The sequence below is a fragment of the Brassica napus genome, chromosome C2 (assembly GCF_020379485.1).
Source record: "Brassica napus cultivar Da-Ae chromosome C2, Da-Ae, whole genome shotgun sequence".
Lineage (NCBI taxonomy): Eukaryota > Viridiplantae > Streptophyta > Magnoliopsida > Brassicales > Brassicaceae > Brassica > Brassica napus.
The window spans coordinates 56,781,747-56,797,982 of record NC_063445.1 but is presented as its reverse complement, the minus strand read 5'-3'; the positions used below and the strand labels follow the sequence as shown (position 1 = coordinate 56,797,982).

At 37.7% G+C, this 16,236-nt stretch overlaps 1 protein-coding gene across 1 annotated transcript; it reads left to right on the top strand.

Annotated features, from left to right (window-relative positions):
• The first annotated feature begins 12,517 nt into the window (after positions 1 to 12,517).
• LOC106382835 (beta-D-xylosidase 4-like) lies at positions 12,518 to 16,140 on the top strand. The gene is made up of 5 exons (XM_048747299.1): positions 12,518 to 13,075; positions 13,513 to 13,800; positions 14,199 to 14,368; positions 14,456 to 15,312; positions 15,438 to 16,140. The coding sequence occupies exons 1-5, from the start codon at positions 12,641 to 12,643 to the stop codon at positions 16,022 to 16,024; spliced, it is 2,337 nt and encodes a 778-aa protein (XP_048603256.1). The 5' UTR covers positions 12,518 to 12,640; the 3' UTR covers positions 16,025 to 16,140.
• The last annotated feature ends 96 nt before the right edge of the window (positions 16,141 to 16,236 follow it).

The window sequence follows — 16,236 nt, the reverse complement described above, 5'->3', positions numbered from 1 at the left end:
CATGTAAACATGTAATATGACTTATCTTATCTTGCTTCTGCATTTTTAAGTTTCAAAATGCTTTTAAGAAACTATATTGTATCATTTTTTTATGTGTTATAATTTCTTCTATCTACTCTGATATGTATAATTTCTTCTATCTACTCTGATGTATACGAATATAACATTTTTTCAAACGCAACCAAAAATATTATATTATTTGTACGATTTACGACTTTTTAAAAGATGGAAGGTATAGAACTTTGTTTTTCTCTTACTTGATTAAAGTTGGGTGGCCAGTGAATGAACAAGTTGCTTATATTCCAAGTGATCCATAATGAAAGGTATAGTTCACTATGTATAAAAGGGAATCATGTGTTTCTCGTTTTCAAAATTTTACTCTCACAGTCTCATATATATATATATATATATTTTTCTTTTTTTAATATGTATTAGGGTATATATTATTGTAAGAACGGGGTCCATTCCATTTTTGGGGTCCCACCTGTTGCTATATTCTTTTTTTTTTTTTTGTTTAACCTGGCGGGGTTCGGGCCTTCGGTCCTAATTCCCTCCTAAGCCCGGAGCCAGCCTGTGTCTGTACCATTACGGCCCTGGACACTCTTCCCCGCCCGAGACTCGAACTCGTGACCTCTCAAACCGGAGTCTGAAGTGTTACCAGTTGAGCTAGCTCGTCCGGGTACAATACTGAACATTGATTTGAGATTATACAACATGAAATAGAAGGAAACATGTAAAGATCAGTTTTTGAAGGCCATTTGTTCGCAAGTGATGTTTGTCAGATGGTCCATCGCTATCGATATTCATGTTCTACCAAAATCTAACTAATGTGAACATATATACTAATATACACCAGGGATTTATGGTGTTTCAAAAAAAACACTTGGACTTATAATTTCATCATTTAGCTTAATAATATTAAATAAGACGATTATTTTATTTTATTTTTGCTAAATACACACGATTATATTTTTTGGTTCGAATGTATATAAATAGAAATCTATAACACAAATTAATATATACATGAAAAAGTCTGGAGCAAATTTTATACATCGACTGAGCAACCACCCATTGAAGAAAATGGGCATCTAGTGACAGCATTACTAGTGCCATTGAAGTTGTTAGTACCATTCACTATGTTAGTTATGACATAATAATAATAATAATAATAATAATAATAATTATCGCTATTCTTTTTTTTTTTGAACACAACTAATTCATTCATCATCTGAGACAATTCCATAAACTTCCAGTGGTATCTTCTCTTCATTTATGGCATTTATCAGCTGAGATGAATCAGATTCAAAGCAGACAGAATCCAGACCCAATTCAAGGCATTTCGCCATAGCTTCTCTCATTGCAATGCTCTCCGCAACCAGAGGCGAGTGGACATTCAGCTCAAAGGCAGAAAAACTAAGAGGCACATTTCCATCGATGATGTTCCACCCAAGACCCGCAATACTTCCAGAAGCTTTCCAAGCCGCATCAGTCCTGCATTTTACTCTCTCTTCTCTTGTTCTTGCTGGAACTAGGTTCCTTTTTGGTAGTTGTGTCTTCTCTTGTCCATTCTACCATTCTCTCGCTCCTGCAATCGCTTTAGTGAGGATATCCTCCGGCTTCGAAGTTCTGTTGTTGAAAAGGAGGTTGTTGCGGGCTATCCAAAGCGACCAGAGTATCCAGGGGGGGAGGTTTCCCGTAGCTAGACCTGTCAGGGGTAAGCACGTTAGGTTCTTTAGGTGTTCCCAGCATTCCATTAAATCTAGAATTCCGCTACTGTCAAAGCCAAGGTTGAAGGGAGCAGCGAGCCACACATCCTTCACAAACTGGCAGTGGAACAGAAGATGAGTTATAGATTCAGGTTCTCCACATCTCTTGCATCTTGGGTCGACGTTAATATGTCGCTCGATCAGTCTAGTTCCCACAGGGAGGGCTCTACGCAGAGCTTTCCATACAAACATTTTGATTTTTGGTGCAGTGTTCAGACCCCAAACGCTTTTGTTCCAGTTGAAGTCAACCATGTTTTGGTTGTTTTGGTCATCTTCATCAACCTGGGACAGGCTTGCAACTGCATATCCAGTTTTTGTCGAGTACTCTCCTGACTTAGTACCTAGCCAAACCATTTTGTCTTTCGCTCCCTTTTTGCTTGGTTTTATACTCAGAATTTGCTGCTCGTAGGCAGGACAGATACATCTAATTTCCTGCAAATTCCATTCCGTAGTTCCGGTAACCAGCAGGTCAGCAACCGTGCTTTGTGTGTACCTCTCTGGTGGGGGGCCAGTGGGTCTTTCCGGTTTTACGAAACTGAGCCATGGGTCACTCCATATCTTGATGTCTTGGCCATCTCCGATCGCCCAACCTAGATTCTGTAGTAGCAGGTTTCGTCCTATCAATATTCCTCTCCATCATGGGAGATCGCATCCGTTTTAGGACAGAGTAAGAAGTCCTCCGCTGCACAGTATTTTCCAAATAAGGTGCGTCCCAAAAGTCCTTCAGGGTGTTGAGTTAGGCGCCAACTCAATTTAGCCAAGAGAGCATCGTTGAAACTTTCAAAGTCTCGGAATCCAAGTCCACCTCTACACTTTGGCTGAGCAAGCTTTTCCCATGCAATCCACGCCATTTTCCTCTCGCCTTCTCTCTTGTCCCACCAAAAACGAGTAACCGTAGACTGTATCCTCTTGCCTAGCGAAATGGGGAGTTTAAAGCAAGTCATAGAGTGGGACGATACAGCGCTAAGAACACTTTGCAGTATGACCATCTTTCCCGCAGTAGAGAGAAATTTTGTTGACCAGGCACTTGCTATTTGCTTGATTCGATCCACTATTGATGCAAAGAGGTCCTTCTTCTTCCTACCGAATTGCTCCGGTAGTCCCAAGTATTTTCCAGTACCGCCCTCTTTTTGAATTTGGAGGTCATCCTTGACTGCTTGCTTCAAATCCGAAGGAGTATGCTTCGAGAAGGTGATGGCTGACTTCTCGGGATTGATAGTCTGTCCTAAGGCCTCCTCATATCGTTGTAATATGTCTCGTAAGGCAGCTCGGCAGGTCGAATTAGTGCTCAAAAAGAACATTGTATCATCAGCAAAGAGGAGATGATTTATTCGGGGACGCCCCCTTGCAATTCGAACGCCTTGTAGTCTTCCTTCTTCTTGTGCTCTGTTACAAAGTCCCGAGAGCACTTCACTACATAAGATGAATATGTATGGTGAGAGTGGGTCTCCTTGACGGATACCTCTACTCGGTGATACCTTTCCTCTAGGCGAGCCGTTGATGAGAAAAGAATATGTAACAGTGGATATACATTGCATGATCAAGTTTATCCACACTTGATGGAATCCTAGTCGCTGTAAGACCAGTTCAATAAACTCCCACTCCAAACGGTCGTATGCCTTGCTCATGTCAGTTTTAACTGCCACTGAGCAATGCTTTTCCGCCTTAGATGTTTTGAGGTAGTGGAGAATTTCATGAGTGATTAGAACATTGTCCGAGATCGCTCTTCCCGGTACAAAAGCCGACTGGTTTTCTGAGATCAGTGATGAGAGCAGGGGCTGGAGTCTCTTTGTTATAATCTTGGAGATTATCTTGTAATACACATTACATAAGGCAATAGGACGGTAGTCAGCAACCGTTTGCGGGTTCTTGTTCTTCGGGATCAGTAGGACGTGGGTGTCATTGATGTGCTCAGGAAGAACTCCAGTGGAGAAGAATCCATGTACTTCCTTAACTATATCCTCGCCAATGTTCTCCCGGTTGCTGTGGAAAAAACTCGCTGAAAAACCGTCTGGACCCAGAGCCTTGTCCGTATGAATGGAGAATGCAGCGTTGCGGATTTCGTGTGGGGAGGGTGTCTGATGAGATCGTTGTTCTGCTCCTCGGTTATGATTGGTCTGAGTGCGAGGTGGACAGTCTCCTCCCTGTCTCCATCCTGGCTGGTGAACATTTTGTTGAAATATCTAACGATAACCATCGCAATATCTTCCTCTTTGTGAACCACGGTTCCCTCTTCATTTTCAAGGACAGTAAAGGTGTTGGCGCGTCTCCTCTTTTTGGATGTGGCATGGAAGAAACCCGTGTTCCGATCACCTAATCTCAGCCATAGAAAACGGCTTCTTTGCTTCCAGTATGCCTTTTCGTCCTCATACGCCTTGTTAAGTTAAGCAGAGATTCTCTGTATCAAGCCCGTGTCGTTTTGATCACTTGACAACGCTTCATCAAGTTCGATTCTTTTTCCTTCAATGATAAGTTTGCTGTTGCGAGCTTGTTCTTTGTTCCATTCTGATATTGCTCTTCTCACGTGTGCTATCCTGTCGGAGACATGTGCATTACGGTCACCTTGCCAGGCTTCTCGGACTAGTTCCTTCACTTCAGCATTGTCCTTTAGACGTCTATCGTAGCGGAAGAGCCCTTTCCGTTTCTTCCTATTTGGTTCAAAATATGAGATGAGCGGCTTGTGATCCGGTGAAAGATCAAAGCCTAAATATTGACTCCTTGCTGATGGATAATTTTCCGCCCAAGCTGTGTTGGCTGCGGCTCTATCCAGGCGACATCGCACAAGATGAGTGCCTCGTTGTCCTCTCCATGATAGGGGATCACCGGAGTGTCTAAGGTCAAAGAGGTCTTCTTCGGAATAGAAAGTACGAAGGTCGCTAAAAGAACCTTCAGGCCTGTCTGGACCCCCAGTTTTCTCGCCAGCGCTCAATATATCGTTGAAATCTCCAGTAATAAACCAGGGCGCGTCTCTCTAGTTAGAAATATCGACCAGGTTATTCCACATCTCTCTACGTTGGATTCTGTCTGTATCTCCATAGGTAAAGGAAGAATAGAAATTTTTTCCTTCAAAGGTAATACTGGTGTCAATACAGTTTGCTGAAGCAGAAAGTACAGAGAGATTTATTTCTTTCTTCCACAGTAAGGCCAGGCCTCCTGCTCCATGTCCTAAGGGAGGTACTAAGACATGTTCTTCATAGTCCAGTTGTTCCAGCTTCTTCAAAACAAACTCGTTGGGGTTTTTAGTTTCTGATAAGAACAGTATATCCGGGAAGATCTGTTTTTTGATTTCCCGTAACCGTCGAACTGTCTCGGGATTCCCCAGTCCTTGACAGTTCCAGCTTGCAATGGCTAAGGAACCCGATCGGATGGATTGTGAAAATCCATCTTCTTCTTTCTCTTGATCGCTGGTATCAGATTACAGATTGGTTGTGAGTCCGATGAGTGCCCGCCACTTGCTGCTTTTGTGTCCTTTGAGCTTGCTGGCTTGCGTCGATTGGAGGTAGCAATTTGAAATTAACATATAAATTTATTGAGTGGGTATGATTCTTTCGATTTCGTATAATATAATAAACTACCACAATATATAGCGTATCATAACTAATACGTTTCCTTTCATCTAGAATCAATAGTTGTTAATAAGTATTTATTAAGATATAGACCATTCCCCTAACCACCCCCCCCCCCCCCCCCCCCCCCCCCTCCCCTCCCCCCACCGAGCGAAGACTGGAACTCATAAGCAAATACTTTCAACCTCCTGAGACCATAAGGAAATCCATACTAATTAAGTAACCAAGTGAGTTATCGGTGCTAGGCCATAATAGCCGTAAATTATTAACAGAAAAAACATCACATCAAATTTTGGTATTTGTGTTATGATTAACTATTAGTATTACATGTTTGAAGAATATCTATTAATTTATCAAGTTATGATTATGAATCAGTTTCCATACTGGCTATCTTATATTATTAGGAATATTTGTTGGTTTTGAAATGTGGCCAGTTAGAATTATTGGACGTAGTTATGTCTTCATCGATTCTCACCTCACCTGCTCTAGCTATAATAATAATGTTTAAAAGTCACATGATGTGTACAACAATATCATCTACCTTATGTATGCTATTCAAAGAGTAGTTCAAAAAGTTTAAGTAATTAATAGTCAAAGATCATCTTGGAGACATTACATCCAATTGTTTCTTTACGAATAATATAAATACAAAAGGAAAGAAGTTTCCTACAGGTTAAGATTCCAGTGGTTAAAATGTACGTTAATATACACTTTTTAAATACATTACATGGAAAAAATCATAAACATTTGGATTATATGATCTAGACATTGTCGTAACGTACGTGAGACGTAAGTAACGTAATTTGATTTATTTTCCCCACGATTTGCTTACACGTACTGCGTAGCCATGCAACGCTAGTTTGTTTTTAGTTCAGCCAATTTGTAACATTATTCTAAATATGTGTGTATGCCCCCAAAGGCCGCAAACCTAACTTCCATTATTAAATAAAGCCAAATTGATCTTGATTTTGATAATGGTGGTGATTGAATTCCACAATCAGACCATACTTTACTGTAGCAAATAATGAGCAATTAGCATTAAAGTAGTATAAAATTAACATTATTGTATGCTAATCAATCTATTAACATAAAGCTTCATCGAAAAGAGAGGTACACTAATAGTAATTGAGCTCATACCTCATGTTTTCTGGTACACAACAATAATTTATAGCTGCAGGCACTTAGCAATCATCATCTTTATGAATTAGATTAAATTAAATTAAGTGTAGATCTTTTTGTTACTTGTAAGTGAAGCATATGTCCTATACAATGCAAAGTTAACAACTTAATCTAATAGTTTCTTCGTCTTTTATTTTTTTTAGAACTATCTTCTTCGTCTTTACTTCTTTTTCATATAATCATCACTTGTTATGTATGTAGGTACCCGTGAGTTTATACATATATTTATGTAAATCACTATTCCATGTCATTAACTATTTGTTCGTACATGTGACTAGCCCTGGGACGGATCCGGATATCCGGGAAATTTAGGGTATCCGGATCCGGATCCGGATCCGTGGATTAAATATCCGGATCCGGATTCGTGGTTTCCGGATATCCGGGTTTCGGATATCCGTCTCGATATTCTATTATCCGCGGATATCCGGATCCGTCAAAATAATTAAAAATAATTTTTTTAACAAAAAATACTAATTTTTTTAATATAATACATAAATTAAATATTTATAAATATATTTATATATGTTTATAATATTGTAAAAAAACTAAAATATAATATTATAAGATTAATTCATGTATAAATATTAATATATCAAATATAAATATTAATAAAATTTAAAAATTTAATGTATTTTAAAAATACGGATCCGGATCCGGATATCCGGACCTAAAAATTAAGATATCCGGATCCGGATTCGGTTTGCACGAATCCAAGATTTTACTATCCGGATTCGGATCCGGGCACCCCGGATATCCTATTTTCGGAGCGGATCCGGAGCGGATCTCGGATCGAATCCGGATCTCGGATAATAAGTCACAGGCCTACATGTGACAGTATATATTTGCAACCTTCAACATTTTGTTCCAAACACATGCATTGGGTGTTGATGTGGTTCAATGGCCTATATAGTTGATAGATATCTTGCAAAATTTAAATAAAATCACTAATATTTTAAAATTTTGCTTCTTTTTCGTTGGAGAGTAGAGCTATTTTTAATAGACTATATTTTGGTGAATGTTGCCAATGACAAGAAACGCGTTTACAGAAACTCGGTATATATCTTATTACTCAAATGACAATACCATTGCTCATCCATAATACTCATTAGGCATGGGCATATTAACCCGAACCCGAATCCGAACCGACCCGAAAAACCCGAACCGAAAACCGAACCGAAGTTCAAAAAACCCGAACATATTTAGGATTCAACCAGTCCGGATACCCATATCCGATTGGTTATATCCGATACCCGAACCAATTATCCGAAGTACCCGAATATTACTAACCCTAAACTTACATCTTCCATTCCCATTCATCTTTATGTCTTTTCTTTTTTCAGCGTATATATTCAGTACATATTTAAACTTATTTTATGACCGATTACATGTATGAATCACTATACTTTGCGATTTTGATTTATGTTTGATTACAAGTAGGATTTGCGATTTGTTTTCTCTTTGCTCTTTACACAGGCATGAGCTCAAACATTAATGATTATCCAGGTTTGATGTCTGTTTGATTATGATGTCTCTTTGATTTTGATTTATGAATAGATGGATTCTTTACCATTTTCTATTCAAAATAATACAAATAGAAATTACAAGAATAAAAATAATACAGGCTCGTGTTCCTCAACGTAATAACAAATCAGAAAGATCATAAATCTTATACTAAGTTGTTCAATCTTTTAACTTCAGCAGTATTGTTTATGGTCTCACGTGGTCAAATCAATAATATATAGAATTTTTTTTATTATTTGTTACACAGTTCGGTTATACCCGAAATAATCTGAACCCGATCCGAAGTATTAAATAACCCAAACGCGTTCTGCACCTCTCCACCTGAAAACCCGAAAATTCGAAACACCGATCCGAACCCGAACGCCCATGCCTAATACTCATATTTATATATAATACGTAAAGTTAAATCCAGGTGATGCTTGTTTTTATTTCTTTATCTACAAAATTGAAACATTTGTCTTTATCATATGTTACGTTACGAATCAAAAAACAACTTCTTAGCTAGTTAGATTTAGTTGGGATGTTTTGGAAATATTACCAAGCTATCTCTTTAATCATAATTTACGAAAATATATAAACGGCTTTATTTATTTATTTTTGGAAATTATATAAACGGCTTTATAAATTAATTTTGATGTATATCCCCTGTATATTAAAGGAGAAGCATTTTTAAGGGTTTCCTTAAATGTCAATTGGTAGCATTGACGTGGCATCATGAGAAGCCTTTATTTGAGTATTCACATACGTGTCGTGCAGAGAACACACGGAAGCCAACAATATGAATTTAATGCAACCATTACATTCCTTAATAATCTGGTCACTTTCTTTTCGACGATATTTTCCAACTTGACTTTCTTTTCAACGTAACTTTCTTTGTTTTCTTCTCGACGTAGAGACGATAAGAATTTGGTCACTTTCTTTGTTGTCTTAAAAATCTAGATATAATCATAGAGACGATCGTGTTGGTATGAGACAATATATACACCGGCTAAGACAAGAAGGCGAGCTTGGTGATTGAGTTTCCAGTACTCACGCGCTTCTTTTTATTCTGAGACAAGAAGCTCGTGAGTTCATGATGGCGTGAAGCATGTTTCCAGTACTCACGAGCTGCGATTGATAATGATATGGGTTGATAGAGGAGAGGACTCAGGCTGAAGGCAGAACGCTGAACTTCGTGTTATAGGTACGGAAATAATAGCTGTTATTCTCTCCGCATGCAAAAGAGTAAGGCTGTGACAATCCAAGAGTAAATTTGAAACTCTCTTTAGGCAAGAGAGCATTGTCTTCAAAACAACTAAGCAAAGCCACGAAACCAACCAGTTTACCAGAATCCGTACGTTTGATTTCTAAGTCTTTGGAAGAGGAAGAGAAACCTAACATTTATGAAACAGAGGACGACAAGAACAAGGTAGTACTGTACTTCACTAGCCTCAGTGGAATCCGAAAGACTTATGAGGATTGCTGCTGCGTAAGGACGGTGTTGAGAGGGTATCAGGTTGCGGTAGAGGAGCGTGACATCTCAATGGACTCCAAATACATGAAATAGTTCAGATTGCACTAGGCGAAGAGAAACCTGTTTGTTTGCCTCAGGTGTTGATAAGAGGAGTCCACGTTGGTGGCATGGAGGAGATCAAGAAGCTCAATGATGGAGGTAAATTAGGAGAGATGTTAAAAGGGCTTCCTGTTTGTGAATCTGTAGGAGCTTGCGGATGCTGCGGGGATCCAAGGTTTGTGCCGTGTACAATATATTATTGAATTGAATTGTGACGATATCAAAACACTTAAAGCTCTAGACATCATATGTATCAACTCTATACAAACGCTAATATGCTCTTCTCTCATCAAGGCAAAAGGAAGACTCTTTGACCGTCTTATATGGTGTGTTTGTAAAGATGAAGCTTTTATGCTTTGGCTGAACTAACGGGGTTGTTTTCAGATAAGATGTTTGCTGTCTGAACTCACTAATAACTTGGCTTGAATTTTCAGTGTGCTTTGGTCTACCTTACTTGCTCTGTTTTTTCCTTCTTCACGACAGCTCTGTTTCTTTATCTTATCCTCCAGCAACTTACCACCTAAACATTGTTTTTAAATAAGTATTTTGCAGTTTCATTATCTTTTCATGTATTAAAATTATCAAATCAATTTTTGTCATTGCAGAGATGCGTTCTTCCAGTTATACATATGTTATAGGACATGTCTTCTTTCTCTTCATGACATGTGTTGATTATATTATACAGTGTGATTCTACAAAATAGATAAATGTAATTGTTTAGATTTATTTACCATAGTATAATAGTAAATATACAATAATAATTTATTTGATTTATGTGTTTACCCCAATTTAATTATATATTTGATAGTTAACGATTTCTCAATTATTTAATATATATTTAATATTTGTTGTTACATAATATGTAAAAGAACGCAAAATAAGTAATAATATATAAATTCATTGATGTCAAAAAAAAGAAAAAATATATATATATATATATATATATATATATATATAAAGTCATTTATATATACAACGTTGATCCCATATAAGGTACCGGTAAGTGGTCATTACTCAATATGTACATATTTTTAACTATTATTAAAATGAAAAAAATGTATAATAAAACACTTAATGTTTATAATCACAAAATATATTGTTTTCATAAATTCATCCCGCACAGGGTCCAGGTTATCATCTAGTGAAATGATATAATGCTAGTGAGTCACGCGCAAGAGAGAACCTTGAAGTGGGCAGCCTGTCACGTATGTAAAAACAACTGTGGAAACCATTAAGATTCACGGACTCGAGACAAAGAAGGCAACTTGCAGTTTGAAGCTTGACAAAATCTACCATTTGATAAATAATACGACGCCATCACGGGTCACTACCAAACACTCTCGCTTATTGGGATCTCTGATTCCTTTCCCACATTTCTTTTTCTCATCCTTTCAGAAAATTATATTCTTTTTCCACCGTAAAACCATTAATTAGTTAATATATGACAGCATGCAAGTGTTTAAAAAAAATGACAGCATGTAAATAATTTTTAAATAATTAATATATAGTCGTAAAATCGAATTTGAGCTAAAGAAGTCACAAAAGTATTTTGCAAATGTTATATATCAGTATAAACCAAACACAACCAACTCACCAGTTAACAAATAATATTGGAGAAATTCTTGGGAACCTCTAGGTTCACCAACCAATACTGTTTGAGTATTTGATATTTGATATCTTTTAAAAAAAGAAATAAAATTGAATATCCAAATTAGATTATATTTTTAAAATAAAATAATAAAAATACATAAAAATACTTAAAAAAATAAATTAATTAATATTTTTAAATCTTCAGCAAAATACTAAACCGTATACCCTAAATCTTAAACCCTAAACATTAAACCTTAAACTTTGGATAAACTCTAAACCGTTGGAAAATCTTAAACCCTAAATTATACATTAAAAACTAAATTTTATTAACACTAAATCCTAAATTCTAATCACTAAACCCTAAACCCTTGGGTAAACCCTAAACTCTTGGGTAAACTCTGAACCTTTGGATAAATCATAAACTCTAGGGTTTAATTTTAAATATTTTTGATTTAGAGTTTATGATTTATCCAAGGGTTCAGGGTTTATCCAAGGGTTTAGGGTTTAGTGATTAGGGTTTAGGGTTTAGTGTTATTAAGATTTAGTTTTTAATGTATGATTTAGGGTTTAAAATTTTCTAATGCTTTAAGGTTTATAATTTAGGGTTTGGAGTTTAGGATTTAGGGTATAGTATTTAGTATTTTGCTAAAAGTTTATCAATATTTTTTTTTTTTTTGTAACTATTTTATGTATTTTTATTGTTTTATTTTAAAAATATAATCTTATTTGGAAATTTAATTTTGTTTCCTTTTTTAAAAGATATCAAATATTAAATACTCAAACACTATTAAGGAGGTGAACCCAAGAATTTCTCGTAATATTGTCCCCTTCCTTATAAATACCCATTATGCTTTTGGACCTGAAGAATACACTGACTAAAAACCAAATCTTTCGTGGTTTTGAAAAAGCATAAATCAAAAGTTGATATGGGGTCGCCTGAAACATTGTATACTCAAAAGAATATATACGTAAATTTAATTTATACCTAAAAAGTTAATTTTATACGTTGAAACAGAGGAGAAAAAAGCAATTTATACGTTGAATATTCTATCTACACTCATGTATATATATTAAAAAAAAAAGTTAAAAGCTAAAGGCCACTCGCATGCTTTTCTTTTCTTCTTTTGTTCATCTATAATTTTATAGAAAACTATTAAAATTATTAAGTAAAACAAGTTTTTTAAAGATGGAAGAACAAAGATATATATCCTAACACTATCCACATTATACACCGTATGGTATCATTGTTTATTTCCTCGAGTACGGTATCGTTTTTTCACATAACCTCATGTTCTCAAGTATAATAAGTGGAATACAATATTCAAATTATAAAAGAGTAATAATATAATCCTCAATTATTTATAAAGATCACATATTCTTCAATGAGCGTACTAGCTTGTTAGTTTATAAATAGTATCACTAAACCAAAACACAAAATATAATCCCAAGAGTAGAAACAAAACACAATGGGCTCTTCTTCTCCACTAACAAGGAGAAACAGAGCACCGTCCTCTGTTCTATCTGTGTTTCTTGTCTTCCTCTGTTTTTCAGCTTCATCATACGCTCAGTCCACGCCGGTTTTTGCCTGCGACGTCGCCGGAAACTCATCTCTCTCCTCCTATGGATTCTGCAACGCCGCTTTGAAGATCGAAGCCAGAGTCGCTGATCTTGTCGGGAGGCTCACGTTGCAAGAAAAGATCGGGTTCTTAGTGAATAAAGCTAGCGGCGTGACACGGCTTGGGATTCCGACGTATGAATGGTGGTCGGAAGCACTTCACGGCGTTTCTTACATCGGACCCGGCACGCATTTTTCCGGCCAAGTTCCCGGCGCTACGAGTTTCCCGCAGGTCATACTCACCGCCGCTTCTTTCAACGTATCTCTGTTTCAAGCCATTGGCAAGGTAAATATATTTTCCCCACTTTCAACCATTTTTAGGACAAATCCTTTAAATAACATAAAAATCATTATGAAAAAACAACACTAATTAAAATGTAAATTAATTCAAATCATAGATCTTTACCCTAACTATATTTTAAAATAATAAAACCAGACCCTATTTTTATTTTTGAAGTAATCCTATTTTGAATTTTTTTCATGTGTGCTATTTTTAGAATAAAAAATGATCTAGTGTTATCTTATAGTATTTTTTTTAATTTCTTCTTTCTTTATTTTGTTCATCTTTTGCTTTTGTTAATCTTTTTGGATAATGTAAATATCTTAGTTTTTAATGCAACTGGGCCTCTCGTTTTTATCTTTCGTACGGTACAAGTAAACACTTTTCAATACGTTCGTTTTCACACTCTTTGGGATGACATTGTTTATTACACATTTGTTAAGGTTGTCTCAACGGAAGCGAGGGCAATGTACAATGTTGGATTAGCCGGACTAACGTACTGGTCACCGAATGTTAATATATTCCGAGATCCAAGATGGGGAAGAGGACAAGAGACTCCAGGAGAAGATCCATTGCTTTCTAGCAAGTATGCTTCAGGATACGTTAAGGGTCTTCAAGAAACTGACGGTGGCGATGCTAACCGCCTCAAAGTCGCTGCCTGCTGCAAACACTACACCGCTTACGACGTTGATAATTGGAAAGGCGTAGAACGTTACACTTTCAACGCCGTGGTAAAGACTCAAACCCGTTATTCTAATGACGTTACATTTTCAGTGTCTTGTGTTAGTTGTTTTGTCACATTTATAGTGTGTTTAATTTTGGTTGAAAATTTGGATGCTTTATAGTTCAGTTATTATGGTATTTGGATGATCTGATATGAAGTTTTGTAACCAGATCTATTTCAGTATATTGTTTTCGGTGCGGTTGTTCAATTGTACTAAATTCGGACCAGGTCACTTGTAGCTCAATATGTTAGGTGTGGTCGGTTTAGTACTAGCTTTTTTAGGTCATTTAATTTGGTTCATGTTCTGTTTCATTAAAATGCAGAGACGTGGGTTTGATATTGGTTGGTCAAAGACATTTTAAGTGCGTGTACTAACTGTTTTTGCGTGTGTTTTTGTTGGAGTAGGTGAATCAGCAAGATATGGATGATACATTTCAACCACCGTTCAAGAGCTGTGTGCTTGATGGGAATGTGGCGAGTGTTATGTGTTCTTACAATAAAGTTAACGGTATACCAACATGCGCTGATCCTGACCTCCTCTCTGGTGTTATCCGTGGGGAATGGAAGTTAAACGGGTAATAATTATCAGTGGGTTTAGACTATTTTCACGTCAAATTTGAAAAAGGTTGGGTTCTGATTACTGAGTTTTTCATTTTAATTAGGTACATTGTCTCGGATTGTGATTCAGTAGATGTGTTGTATAAGAACCAGCACTATACCAAGACTCCAGAGGAAGCTGCAGCTATTTCTATCAACGCAGGTTTGGACTTGAACTGTGGTTCGTTCCTGGGTCAGCACACAGAGGCCGCGGTTAAGGCGGGTTTGGTCAACGTGACAGCTATCGACAAAGCGATTTCGAACAACTTCTTGACCCTTATGCGGTTAGGATTCTTCGATGGCGATCCGAAGAAGCAAATCTACGGCGGGCTCGGTCCTAAAGACGTTTGCACGCCTGCGAACCAAGAGCTAGCCGCAGAAGCAGCGAGACAAGGCATTGTCCTACTAAAAAACACTGGTTCCTTACCGCTTTCTCCTACAACGATCAAAACACTAGCCGTGATTGGACCGAACGCGAATGTCACTAAAACAATGATCGGAAACTACGAAGGCACGCCCTGCAAATACACAACACCGCTCCAGGGATTAGCCGGAACGGTGTCCACCACGTATCTGCCAGGCTGCCCCAATGTAGCTTGCGCGGTGGCGGATGTAGATGCCGCCACGAAGCTAGCAGCAGATGCTGACGCGACGGTGCTCGTTATAGGTGCTGATCAGTCTATAGAGGCAGAGAGCCGCGATAGAGTCGATCTGAACCTTCCTGGGAAACAACAAGACCTAGTGACCCAAGTGGCTAAAGCAGCTAAAGGACCTGTCTTGCTAGTTATCATGTCCGGTGGAGGTTTCGACGTTACCTTCGCCAAGAACGACGCAAAGATCGTCGGAATCTTATGGGTTGGTTATCCAGGAGAAGCTGGCGGCATAGCCATCGCTGACGTCATCTTTGGCCGTTATAATCCAAGTAAGACTTTGTTTTTGTATTTGAAAGTTCGTTAGCTTAAACCGGAGATATCCGGTGAATTCTGTTTTAGTAATTTTAAGTTGTTAGCTTAAACCGGAGTTGACCGGTGAGAATTTTTTTTATAGGTGGAAGATTACCGATGACGTGGTATCCACAATCCTACGTGGAGAAAGTACCGATGACGAACATGAACATGAGACCCGATACATCAAACGGGTATCCGGGTCGGACGTACCGGTTCTACACCGGAGAAACGGTTTACGCCTTCGGAGACGGGCTCAGCTACACCAAGTTCAGCCACAGCTTAGTCAAAGCTCCTCCACGCGCCGTCCCTCTCCGTCTCGAAGAGAATCACGTTTGCCGATCATCGGAATGTCAGTCGCTGGACGCGTTAGGACCGCACTGCGAGAAGAACGCTGTCGGAACGGCGTTTGAGGTTCATGTTAAGGTACGGAACGGCGGAGATAGAGAAGGGATCCACACGGTGTTTTTGTTCACGACGCCGCCGGCGGTTCACGGGTCGCCGAGGAAGCATCTTTTGGGGTTTGAGAAGATTAGTTTGGGGAAGAGGGAAGAAGCTGTGGTTAAGTTTAAGGTTGATGTGTGTAAAGATCTTAGCGTTGTTGATGAAGTGGGGAAGAGGAAGATTGGTTTGGGTCAGCATCTTCTTCATGTGGGAGACTTGAAACATTCTTTGAGCATTAGAATCTGATTTCTAAGGATTCTAAATTTTTTTTAAATAATTTAAAAGAAAAAAAACTATAAATATGCTTATTGATTAAGGTTATGCAATTGAGAGAAAGATGAATAAAAGGGAATTGTGAATCACTTACATTTCATTTTGTTTTGGTTAAATACGGAGGATTTATTTAACTTGAAAAAAGTAGTAAGCTCTCAACTATTCAAAGTTAAATTTGGGAAATT

Coding starts and splice junctions, on each gene's coding strand:
- LOC106382835 (XM_048747299.1), top strand. CDS start 12,641: ATGGGCTCTTCTTCTCCACTAACAAGGAGAAACAGAGCACCGTCCTCT. Junction 13,801..14,198: donor GTTACACTTTCAACGCCGTG/GTAAAGACTCAA, acceptor TTGTTGGAGTAG/GTGAATCAGCAAGATATGGA. Junction 14,369..14,455: donor GGGGAATGGAAGTTAAACGG/GTAATAATTATC, acceptor CATTTTAATTAG/GTACATTGTCTCGGATTGTG.